Consider the following 12,748-nt stretch of genomic DNA (forward strand, 5'->3'; position numbering starts at 1 on the left):
GCAGCTACAAGTCTACTTTTAAATATTAAATAGAAGAGAATGAGATGAATGTATAAAATATTGACCAGGAGCAAACAGTATATGCAGTGTTAGTCATGCATTAGCCACCACTGAAGATATTCACTATTCTTTCCAACTGTCTGGCACCCTTTTTGCATTATTTGTGTTCTACTTTGTGTTTTATTTTCTCTGTGGTGTTTTGAATGACTTTTCAATATATTTTGTCATTGTGAAATTGAAAACTGTAAACAAAGTATGAAAAAAAGAACCATGTTCATGAGCCAAAGTCGAATAAAAATATAAAAATGACACTTCTGATTGATTGGGTTTATGGGTTTATGTAGCTTTCTAACAAGCTATACATCAGAATAGGAGGAGCTGAGACTTAAGACACTTGCTGTTATGTTTAAAACGTTTACTGAAGCAGTCTCAAAAGTCAAGGGATAAAGTTACTGTTCCCTCACTGCTCAGATGATGTGGCGGTAAACACCCTTAAATTAAAGCTGAAAGTCAGCACTTTCACCTCACAGTTATTGTTTTAGTTTGTGTGTGTGTGTGTGTGTGTGTGTGTGTTTGTGTCTATGTCACCTGCTGTCAGACCAGGCTTTCCACCAGGATCTTTCAGTATCTCTGCGTTGTTGTGATCCATCCCAGACAGTGCAGCTCAACTGTGATCAGACAGCATAGAAATGATTAGTGTATCATGCTGTTTGAAGGAAAACTGCCAGGATGCTTTGAAGGGTGACTCAATAGAGCAAACTGTCATAGCTGGACAAGCTACCTAAAAGATTATCTTTATATTTTAAGCCTTGATGAAATGGCAAATACATTAATAAGATGTGTTATTTGTGGTGCATTTCTTTAATTTTATTTATACAGCATTTAAATAATTGACGGCCAATTTCATTTTCACATGACAATTTCGTAGTAGGCCTATGACGGTGAAAAGTGTTTCCTATTTGGCTGATTTCCAGAAGTGCACTTCAGGACAATTTAGAGATACTTGTACATTACTTTTCATTTTATGCTGCTTCAAACTTCTATTCCACTTTCAGAGGGAAATATTGTATTTGCACTTCACAACATTTATCTGGCAGCTATGGTTATTTTGCAGATTCAGATTTTATATTCAAAATATGTAATATATTTATAAAATGTGATGCATTGTTATAGATTAAACTACCTAACACTATATAAAGTGGTTAAAATTAACTTCACCTCAACCAACAGTAAAATGCTAATTGAATGCATTTGAATGCAAGTATTAGTAATAAAAAACAAACATAAAATACAATACAACCCTCACAGGAGGCTTTTTTCTGCATGAATACTTTTTTTACTGTTTGCGTTTTTTTCGGATGACACTTATGTGCAGTACTTTATGTAAGTACATTTTGAATGTACTACAGATGGGTGACAAATGAAAGGAAAAACCGGTACAGGTCTGAATGCTTGACCCCTACAGTGAGGGGATCCGCTGGCTCTGTTATGCTGTGGGGAGCATTTTGCTGACATGGTTTGGGTCCACTTAGGGAAGGGTCACTGCAAATCAATACAAAGTTGTTCTGAGTCATCACCTTTATCCTATGATGAAACATTTCTATCCTGATGGGAGTGGTCTCCTGCAGGATGACAATGCCCCAATTCACAGGACATGAGGGGTCACTGAATGGTTTGATGAGTATGAAAATGATGTGAATCATATGCTATGGCCTTCAGAGTCACCAGATCTCAACCCAATTGAACACCTATGGGAGATTTTGGAATGACGTGTTAGACATCGCTCTCCACCACCATCATCAAAACACCAAATGAAGGAGTATCTTTTTGAAGATTGGTGTTCATCCCTCCAGTAGAATTCCGCTGACTTGTAGAATCAATGCCAAGGCTGAGGAATACCGTTCTTCAAAAACTATTCCCTCATTTGGTGTTTTGCTGATGGTGGTGGAGAGCAGAGGTCGCATTAACCAAAATTTTCCGTCACTGACTGAATTTTTTTAACAATGACGGAAAAATCTGAAGGCCGTCAGTCATTTTGATACATTACACTGTGGGTGATCAAGCATAACTTTAAGTAATTCACACTCCTGTCCAGTTGGTGGCAAGTGTGCAAATGAATTAGCTATTATCTAGTCTTGTCTTGGGTCTCACGTGCATGACCTCGTTGTCTAGCTGGCTTTAGCAATCGCTACATACTAATGCAAAATGTCACAGCAGCTGAGTGTCCAAAGTTTCTTTAAAAAGCCCAACAGTTGTGATGGCATTGATAAAAGAGGTGAAAAAAGAGGGAATGATTCGGTGGAGGATTAAGGACAAGCAACAACTGATCATATTTCTTAGCCAGCGGCAGCTAATGTTATGGGGAAAGCATGTGGCAGCAAGGAGGTCAAGAGGGAGCACCGAGTTCAGCGGGAGCAGGACTTCATGTGGCAAAATGTACGACAACATCTGTAGAAAAGCTAACATGAGTAACGGATTTGTCAGAGGCTGCACGACGATGCAGAAACATGTTCATTGGCAATTACGCAATACCCTCTGGCACTGCAAAATGCACCACAGCAAATGTAAAAGATATGCTATCGGCCGTAGTGTAGCTATGGCTCGGGTCGTTGGGCTGGGAAGTGATGGAGCGAGCGTGATGGTGGGTCGAAAGGCCGGAGTTGCACAACAGTTGCGCAAGAATGACTGTCCTTACCTCATAAACATTCACTGTGGTGCGCACAGAACGGCACTAGCTGCCCACGATGCCTCAAAGGCTGTGTGAGAAATAGATGCATATTTCACCACTATTAATAACATATACAAATACTACAAGATTGGAGAAATGTTCCCTGACTTCAGAACTTTGGCTGAAATGGCGCTGGCAATTCCAGTCTCCAGCGGTTCAGCCTTTAGAACAAAATTAAAATGGCCATGAGAAGACGCAAAATCTAATGACAATCGCCTCTGCAGCAATCTCCCTTGATGCGTTTGTTTGTGCAAAGGCGAGCTCCCAGTTGAAGTCCATGCGGACCAGGAGGAAGGTTTGAGTTCAGGCTAGTCTACAGCAGATCATTTGAGATTAAATCAGTTAAATTCTTGTAAGTAGTTTGTTCATATTTTAAATGTAACTGTCTAATATTGTAAAATTGCATTGGTCATATTTGCCTGTTAAGGCACAATGGCTGCAGTGTTTTAGCGGCCCCCGCTGCCACTGCGGAAAAAAATGTGGTGTTGACACGAAAAGTGACTGCACGTCGGTGTCTCTGTTCATCATCTCTCCATAAAATAAATAAATGCATAATCTATAAGCTTGTTCTCTAAATTAATGATTAAAAATGCAAATGAATGAATGAAAATAAAAGCTAGTTAATATGTTTTATTATCATTAAAAAGTGAAAATGAAAATAATGAGTAATGATAAATTGATTGTAATGATGGAATTTGTATGACCCTGTACGTCAAAATGACGGACAATGAGAAAGTCTAACGCATCCACTGGTGAAGAGCGCTGTCTAGCACGTCACTCCACTCTCTTGGATTGAGATCTGGTGACTGTGAAGGCCATAGCATATGATTCACATCATTTTCATACTCATCAAACCATTCAGTGACCCCTCGTGACCTGTGAATTGGGGCATTGTCATCCTGCAGGAGACCACTCCCATCAGGATAGAAATGTCTCATCATAGGATGAAGGTAATCGCTCAGAACAACTTTGTATTGATTAACAGTGACCCTTCCCTAAGTGGACCCAAACCATGCCAGCAAAATGCCCCCCACAGCATAACAGAGCCAGCGGATCCCCTCACTGTAGGGGTCAAGCATTCAGACCTGTACCGGTTTTTCCTTTCATTTGTCACCCATCTGTAGCAATGGTGTATCTTAACATAATTTTAATGCTACTCTCAAAGTAAAGTATCTGAGTACTTCTTCTAAAGCACATCTCAGTGAGAGACAGGCTCTGTCTTAACAGCGGTACATACTCCTAAAAACTGACAGTAGTTTTACGTTTGTTTGGTTTAAGACAAAACAGGTGACAGGAATTCTGTCACTTTTCTTACTCACCATTAGAAATGGCATCCAAACGTCCATCCCTGCTGCATCGTGGCCAGTAAACAGAGCTAACGCTGCTGTTGTGACACTAATTTGTCTTAATTCTTGAATGAGAAGGCAGCGTCAACGCCAGCTAACAACTAATTTACAGCTAATAATCCCGCAGCAGAAGCATTCTAATTAGTAGCAGCAACTAACAACTTCTTTATCCGTATCATTCATGTTTGGAATGACCACCGGAAGCCAAGTATATCAAGTATATCATTACTTACTAACACATTTTGTAGGACATTTTAATCCACTGCTCATGGAGGAGGTGTGGTTAAAAATAGCATCTGTTGAGGAACTAGCAAGGTCTGAAAACACAGGATGTAGCAGCAGCCAATCAGGAGAAAGCGTCCTCGGTTGTTATGGTATGCAGAGAAAGAGCCTCCTGCTCCTTCTTCTTCTTTGTGATTTAATGGATTTAACCCAAGCCCCCAGGAACAGCACCGGGCTTTGAAGCCAATTTCTCATAGCGGCCAAACCGTGTAATTACAACGTCACGTGACACCATTGGGCCCAAAACGACTTTTCCCATAGATTTGACTATGGCTATTTGATTATTTGACCACTATGGCTTCCCCTTAGTCAAGACACTCTGAAACGCTCCCGGTGGGAAAGGACACCGTGCAGAGTACAGAACAAAACCGCGTAGGAGCCGGGACGTGGCGTGAGCGCTCCCGGTGAAATCTTGGCGTCACGCCTGACCCACACAGCCAATCGACTGGGCCACACAACCAATCGCATCCAATACATCCATGCAGCGAACGCAGAGCCGCCCCTTTCCGGCTACGTCACTTTTGGCTTGTTTGAGGCCGCGCATTTATCAGTTAGCTTGTCGGAAATACATACGAAGAAGAAGAAGTGTTGGCGGGTAACTTATCTGTGAACTGTTGGCCTCTTATTGTACACCAATGCTTATAGCCTGCTGTAAAGTCTCCTAGCTGACTTCCAGATTGCACCAACTTACCCACTATCAAGAAAATGTCTGACTGGATCAGAGGCAGACGACGTGGTGCTCACAGCAGCGAAAATGAAAACAGGTAAGTTTCGAATAATGTAGTTTCATCTGAGCTAGCTTACTTAAAACGGCCTTATTACAAATCTCCAGTGTGTCTTTGTCCACTTGATGGAAGGCACTATGTTAGCTGGGATTCTTGTTCGATACCTTGTTTTGTGGATGTGTTGCTAGCTACAGAGCATATTTACTAATAACTTGCTGAACGAGTGACTATATCTGTTCATGTTCCAATAAATACTCGCACCACGTCAAAAACTGCTATGTACACCTTCTCTCCTGCGCTAACTCGTCTGACTAGCTTTAGCCTTTTAAATCTTGTAGTAGCAAGTTGCTCTTTTCGGGGGATTTGTTTACAAGTTAACGTTACCGCTGCGCTCCCTGTTCAAATACTAGTGGCATGGGAAGAAAGGCTGAGAAAGAGGCGGTAAACTGTAACAGTGATCAGTAAAGTTGTTCTAGTGTTCATATGTGTGCAGATAGCTGAAAGCTTATTTAAAGCTTATGTTTACAGAGGGACTGCGGGCAATAAGGACATTAAAGTTAGCGGGACATGACAGGTGATTTGCTAACTATACTTACAACCGAATTGATATGCATGAATGTGCTGATGATCATTCCTCCCGCGACCCCTCACTCGGCCGGATGGATGAACAGACGGTCAGAACAATCGGAAGTAGGAAGTAAATGGCGGGAGCATTAAACAAAAGAACCATTTTTTTTTCACTGCGAAAAAAATCAGTAATGGTTCATAGTAACGATGTGTAACATTTGTTATCGCAAATTAAAACGTTATAAGCCTTTGTTTCACACTAAGTGAAGGATATGAGGAGTGCTGAGCTCTCTGGTTATTTGGATAACTTAATCGTTTAGGGACAGTTTAAACTTTGACGCAGTGTGTGTCTCTGTCAGTGCAGGAGCTCTGCTGTGTTGTTCTGCTGCTGTGGACTGCAATTGTAGCTGCAGTTACAATTTACACTTCAAAACTAGATGGTGCATCTAGTCTGCAGGTTAGTTCTGCAGTCAGTGCTCTGGATAACCAGTGCAGTTGTTTTGTCCTTGATTGGTTATCGGTTTGTTTGACACACTGTCAGGTAGCAGCTTACTCTTGAATATAATTATGAAGAAGAGATATTAAAATGAAGTTGAACATATTCTTGTGTGTTGTCACAATTGTTTGTTGTTGTGTCTTTCCTGTGTAGGAGCCAAGGCCCTTCACGATGGTCCCACTGCAGGAAAAGAGGAATTGATGGAAGCCTGCGGTCAAGTAGAGATGGTGGTTGTAGGGAAAACGATGGGAACACTGACAGCAGAGACAGACACTCCGACAGCAGACATGCCAGGTAAGAGTATACACCCACAACAGAATGTTAATTTAAATTTTTATGTGCAAATGAAAAGGTCTGTTTTTCGCATATTGGTACATTCACTATGTCTTGCTTAAGTTATTGCAAGAGTGTCTCATTGACTTTTGCTCTGAAAAACTGCACACCCTTTACCAAAATAGTGCAAAACCCAATTCATCAATACTCACCAAAGCACGGCAGTTGGGTAGTTACTTTTTGCCATGTCACATTCATAAAACAATTTTGATCTCTTATTTGCTTAAATTTGCACTTTTTAAACTGTCATAAATCTACACAAAGTACTCTAATATAAAGTAAACACACTTTATGAAGGGGAAATGCTGGACCAGGAATTTCTCATCTCTAATATATACTATCTATAAAAGAAAGAAATATAACTGAGTGAACTCAGTGCAGGCTGCTCTACACTGGCATTGTGGCAACAACAACTCATCTTTCCCTTCAGTGTGTTTATGCTGTTATGTACTCCTTGTATTTCCTCCCTAGTTTCACGACTCCAGAAAGCAGAGGCCCGGTGTCTCGTTGTGGTGGACAGGCTGACTGGGGCAGCCAGGTGGAGGATGATGAGATGAGAAGGGATGTACACAGAGACATGCAGCGGTAACCAAATTTTGCCTCTATATCAGTTGCTTAATCCCTGATCAGGCTGTGTATGCAGTTCTTGAAAAGTCTTCAATGGTAAATAGACTGTACTTGTATAGCGCCTTTCTAGTCTTCCATTCACTCAAAGCGCTTTTTACACTACGAATCACATTTAGCCATTCACACATATTTTTACACTGAATGGGTACAGGAGCTACCATGCAAGGTCCCAACCTGCCCATCAGAGGAAATCTAATCATTCATACACATTCATACACTGATGGCACAGCCATCAGGAGCAATTAGGGGTTAAGTATCTTGCCCAAGGACACAGTGACATGCGGACTGATCTTCCGATTAGTGGACGACCCGCTCTACCTCCTGAGCCACAGCCACCCCTGAGAAAACATTGACTTCAGTTTCCTCAAGAAAAGGCCATAGAAGTTATTTACTATTCATCCATTAAATGTACAGTAGTCTGGAAATGTTAGTTCTGTATAGTTTTTGTATGTGGTTGGTCAGGAGATGTCATACATCTATAAATTAAAAGTGGGAATGTTTGGACATGGCAACAATCACAGGAAGCTGTTTAATCAGTCAGCACCATCAGGCCTAAAAATAATTGTAGGCTATACCATCCTTACTGGTTTTCCGTCATAATTTCGTACTCGCCAATATCAGTGGTCTTAAATTTGACTTGGTGACCCTGTTGGATTCATTCAAAACACGCTCTTTATTGAAGGCCTGTGTGTGTGTGCACTCTGTTCAGTTACAGGAGGAGGATACTGGGTGCAGAGGTCACCCAGAGAGAGAGAAAGACCTCCTCTGGCTCCTCTGGGAGGTATGTCCCCTTCTCTTATATTGTTTCTCTTTGATTATTGAAGTCAAACAAATATTCATTTGTTGATAAAACACTTCACGTCTTGTGAATGCAGGTATACATGCTGTATATGGCATTTATCAGTGTGTCAGTAAGAATATTACTGTAAACTCTTACCTCTTTTAGATAATACCTTGTGTTTCCATAAATCTCTGGACATTTCCTGAACCATCCTTTATAGCTCAGTATTATAAGCATGTCTGTCTGCTGCAGCTGTGACTCCAGAGAGGGAGAAACCATGGAGACTGATGAGGCTGTGTTGGTACGGAGACAGAAACAGATCAACTATGGCAAGAATACACTGGCCTATGACCGATACACCAAGGAAGTTCCTAAGTAAGTCTATACAAACATACACACCCTCATTCAATGCAGCTCTGCAACTATTACAAGTACCACATAAAACACCCCAGTAGAAAAGAAGTGCTGCAGAGGCAGAGAGGGTTGCCATAGGACAAATGCAGATAGTCTTAACTGCTCTATCACAGATGTGCATCCACATGTTCTAAAGACGCCAGTGTTCAACAAATAATAACATCAGCATAATACATTTAACCCTCTGTTTCCATTGTTTTTACTCTTTCATTTTTTGGTTCCAGACACATGCGTCAGCCGGGTGTTCATCCAAAGACTCCTAATAAGTTCAGGAAGTACAGTCGGCGCTCCTGGGACCAGCAGATCAAACTGTGGAAGGTCAAACTGCACGCCTGGGACCCCCCTGCAGAGGAGGGCCAAGACAAAGTCCTTGATAACATGTAAGAAAACATCTTCAACAGTTTACAAGTCATCTGAAGCTCATAAAGAACACATCCTGTACATATTCTGTACCATCCGTGTGCTGTCGGTCATGTTCACGTGTTGTTCCTCCAGTGATGAGCTGGGTCTCGATGACGTGATGGACATTGAGCTGGACTTCCCAACCTTGTCAGACTCCCAGAATGCCATGGCCTCTCTCAACACGCACAACCTTTCACTGGAGGTGAGTTGTAAAGCTCAAACGTGCGTGGTTGTGACGGCAGGGAAACACGGCTGTAATCTGAATCCTTTTAAAACTTGAACAAATTTATTTAGGTTAAGTTTTCAACATTTTCAAATTTCAGAAAATATGAATGAATATAATTTAATTACAATGATTGCAAAGAAAACCTAGTGAGTTTTTTGTCAGTGTAGAGCAGTTAGCTGAACATGCAAAAATGTAAAGCTGCAACAGTAAATCAATAAATTGATTATTCAGTCGACAGAACATTAACCACAACCGTTTTGATAATCAAACAATCTTTAAGTCACAAATGGCAAACGTTCACTGGTTTTAGCTTCCCAAATTCACATCTAAATATTTTCATATTTTTATGTGATAATAAAATGATTATCTTTGGATTATGGACTGTTGGTCAGATAAAACCTGACATTTTGAAAAATGAACATGGGCTCTGGGAACTTGTGATGGACATTTTTAACAATTTCCAAACCACACCAATAATCAATTTAATTGAAAAAATAATCTGTAGATGAACCGTTAATGTTAAAATGTGAAATTTGTATACCGGCAAATATAATTCAGCATATATGGAGATGAATGTTTCTAATAATAAATGAATAATGAATGATTTCCTCTGCTTTTTAAGTCAACACAACTTACTAAATCCAAGTAACTCTCAGAACTTTGTCTTGAATGATGACTGAATGACACAGAAACCTCTTAGTACAGATAATGATTATTTAACACTAGAACCACCAGGGGTCCATATATACCTAAAACCACCAACGGGTCAAATTTACCAGTGCAGCAGGCTACCACATCTCTAACACTAAAACATGTACTCTGTCATTGTATTAAAGCTTTGTCTTCACAAAGGAACGTCTTAAGTCAAGAAATGAGTTTGATTACCACCTGTGTTTTAGTCCTCTTGTTTTATAATCTCAGTGAAACATTATACAACATATCCTATACCATCACTCTCAGGCCATTTGAGAATAATCAAGACTTGTGAAGAAATAGAAGGGAAAAGGGAAACAACAGACATACAATATAAGTAAATCTGCAGTGGGTCATTAAAGACAATACTAACCATAAAACTTACACTGTGTCTACACACAAAGTGTTTCAGCCATGTTTTTCAGTTGCCCATCTCATGCCGTCAGAGGCCCTGTTTACACCTGGCATCAACATGCGTCTTGGGTGATCTGATCACAAGTGGACAGCTCTAAGTACAGGTGTGAACACACCCAAGACGCATTAAGAATGCATTGAGATCTGATCACTCAGACCACATTCTGAGGTAGTCCTGGGCCACATTGAAAGAACCGCCTACTCAACTGATGTCCTCTATTGTCCAGCAGACTAGGCAGGGGAATTGCATTGCTGCCTCTCGGTCTGTGAACCCTCCGTCCAAAACTGTGTTCAACTTGTTTGATACCTAGATAAAGAAATGCATTATTTTGTTTTTCCGTTTTTTGTGTGAATTTAAAAAAAAAACAAACGAAATCCACTTCCTGTTTTTCCTGTTCCCCTAACCCTAACCCGTTTTTGTCTTCAAATCAGCTGTTGGAATAGAAATGAAACCAAAACCAGAAAATAACTTATTTTTCACTTGTCTGTCTAAAATAATGTTCCAGAAACGACATTTAATGCCGTTTCCCTGGATAGTTTCTGTCCTGTCAAGTTGATAACTACAGTTTTTAGTTTTGCTGCACTACTTGACATAATGGAGCTCAAGATTTATCAGGAGGACGGCTGCTTTACTCTAAAAATGTCACTGTATGAATCTGGACTGTGTGTGTAAAAGCTAAATTGGATGTGTTGAACACAGAACATTAATAACCATCAGATCCTTACCCATCCTGTCAGCATGTCGGGAAACTTAAATAATCAATGAAGTTATGCTGCTGTGCCTCGTGCATAAATGCACACAGCATCTCTCTCAATGGGGAGATGCAGCTGCGGGGGCATCTCTGCATATAACTCTGTATTTGTTAAATGTATCGTTCAGACCTGGCACTAGAGTAAATCAATAGGATGGGTGTTTGATTTTCATGAAGGGGCACAATGCATTGTATATTTGTTTATCCTGTTATCAAACAAGTTGAACACAGCTTTGGACAGAGGATACATGGACCTGCAGTCCTCCCACTGGTTAAAAACAACAACACATTTGGTCTTTACAAACAGAAATTATGTTTATTTGCATACAGAGCAATGAGGTGAGATCCGATCACAAGGGGTCACACAAGACACATATGGAGATGCATGTTAATACCAGGTGCAAACAGGGCCAGACAGAAAGGATATGCTTCTATTTGAATCAGTACAGCTGTCTACACAGTGAAGCATATTTTTAGGCTTCAAGTCTATTTCTCTCTGTTTTATGTGCATAACTACAGTCATTGTATATTGGGCTCTGGGCGCTCCTAAAACATGAGTGACCCATCGCTCAACACTGTGCCTGAACACCTCCAATGTAGACAAACAGACGGAGTACTTGCTGCTCTGCTAAATGCGCTGCTCATGCTATGCTTTCTGTGTAGACACAGTGTCTGAGATACTCATTGAAAACAGGAAACGACAGGCTTTCTTATTGAACTTGTCTGCTTGTGTTCAGGGTGAAGACTCTTCGGGAACTCCAGTTAAAGTACAGAAGACAGAACCCACAACGGAGCCTGACATGGCATAGCTCATCCCTTGGCCTTCTCCAAGAAAATACATGTTCACACACATCTCAAATGGTGCAGCCATTTGCCCTGACAGCGTACCATGTTACCCAGAATGCCTCTGTTCCAGGTGCCAGCTACTTGATCTGCTTGAAGTAATGCTGCACCTGCACAGCTTCACAGTGTCTGTCTGTCCCAGCTGGTAGTTAGGAGTTCAACACTGTAACACATGTAGTATTCTTTTCCCATTCATACTAGTGCCTCTTAAAGGGAAAGTTCACCCCAAAATCAAAAATACATATTTTTCCTCTTACCTGTAGTGTTATTTATCCATCTAGATCAGATTTGGTGTGAGTTGCCGAGTTTTGGAGATAACAGCCGTAGGATTGTATGTATAGTATGCCATATCGTGGAAGTGGATGGCACTCGGCTTGTGGTGCTCTTACTTTCTTGTAGGGAACTATTCTACCGAACTGCACTTGCCAACCATCTCACCATGCAGAAGGATGTTTGCATCTATTCATCGTTGGCAGGTGTTGTTTGGTAGAAAAAAATAGTTCCTACATGAAATTGCTCACAACAAGGTCTGTGGATTATCTTGAGTAACTGGCCGATATCTCCAAAACTTGGCAACTCACACCAAAATGATCTAGATAGATAAATAGCACTACAAGTAAGAGGAGAAATACGCATTTTTGATTTTTGGGATGAACTGTCCCTTTTAATCCATATGTTGGGACCTTTTTACAGATTACTTATCTGCTCAGGGAGTCTTCTTTTATGGCAGGATTTTACCGTTGCATGTTAAATTAAAGGATAAGGCTGGTGATTTTCTATACTTATTGTCAACAAATCTCCAACAAACTTATTTAACCATAGTCTTCAGGGTGAAGGAACACGGTACAGAGGAATAAGATACATCAGGCTTTGGATACACACAAAATACTTGTTAGTAGATCAGTTCATTGTTGGTTTGTACAAACATGAGATTTGTTGATAATCAGAAATATGGAAAATCACTAGCCTTAACCTTTTATGTTTCAATCTGTTTAATAGCTTAGGGTTTGGTGTTCACAAAAAACACTTAAACCACTGATCTGTGTCCTGGCAGAGCAGGCATCCAGGTTTGTTGACGTCCATTTTGTGCAGATGTTCAATTACACCCTGTGAATACTT

The 12,748-nt window shown here is 40.6% G+C and overlaps 2 protein-coding genes across 5 annotated transcripts in view; one reads left to right on the forward strand and one right to left on the reverse strand.

Moving 5' to 3' along the window:
* The window catches only part of ccdc142 (coiled-coil domain containing 142), a 36,596-nt gene extending 31,851 nt beyond the window's left edge, over positions 1-4,745 (reverse strand). For both annotated transcript variants that reach the window (XM_042419971.1, XM_042419972.1), the window contains exons 1-2: positions 4,048-4,745; positions 589-668 (exon numbers count right to left, since the gene is read on the reverse strand). In XM_042419971.1, coding sequence (XP_042275905.1) covers positions 589-649 — 61 coding nt within the window. In that variant the 5' untranslated portion in view covers positions 650-668; positions 4,048-4,745. The remainder of the gene's footprint in view (positions 1-588; positions 669-4,047) is intronic.
* Positions 4,746-4,936: 191 nt separating this feature from the next.
* LOC121902594 (stem-loop binding protein) lies at positions 4,937-11,862 on the forward strand. Of its 3 annotated transcripts, none has more exons than XM_042419981.1 (8): positions 4,937-5,120; positions 6,298-6,438; positions 6,949-7,062; positions 7,820-7,885; positions 8,138-8,260; positions 8,524-8,679; positions 8,795-8,903; positions 11,524-11,862. In XM_042419981.1, exons 1-8 carry the CDS (start codon positions 5,062-5,064, stop codon positions 11,593-11,595), a joined length of 840 nt encoding a protein of 279 aa, XP_042275915.1. In that variant the 5' UTR covers positions 4,937-5,061; the 3' UTR covers positions 11,596-11,862. The 3 variants fall into 3 exon arrangements, with proteins under 3 accessions (XP_042275915.1, XP_042275914.1, XP_042275916.1); XM_042419980.1 differs by having other exon boundaries at positions 4,939-5,120; positions 7,814-7,885; XM_042419982.1 differs by lacking the exon at positions 4,937-5,120 and adding an exon at positions 5,840-6,105 and having other exon boundaries at positions 7,814-7,885.
* Positions 11,863-12,748: the final 886 nt, after the last annotated feature.

This window comes from Thunnus maccoyii, chromosome 8 (assembly GCF_910596095.1).
Source record: "Thunnus maccoyii chromosome 8, fThuMac1.1, whole genome shotgun sequence".
Lineage (NCBI taxonomy): Eukaryota > Metazoa > Chordata > Actinopteri > Scombriformes > Scombridae > Thunnus > Thunnus maccoyii.

Excerpts from the sequence above, each read along its gene's own strand:
- LOC121902594 (XM_042419980.1), top strand. The coding sequence starts at position 5,062 with ATGTCTGACTGGATCAGAGGCAGACGACGTGGTGCTCACAGCAGCGAA. Across the intron at positions 7,063-7,813 it reads GTACACAGAGACATGCAGCG|TTACAGGAGGAGGATACTGG; the intron begins GTAACCAAATTT and ends CACTCTGTTCAG. Across the intron at positions 8,261-8,523 it reads TACACCAAGGAAGTTCCTAA|ACACATGCGTCAGCCGGGTG; the intron begins GTAAGTCTATAC and ends TTTTGGTTCCAG.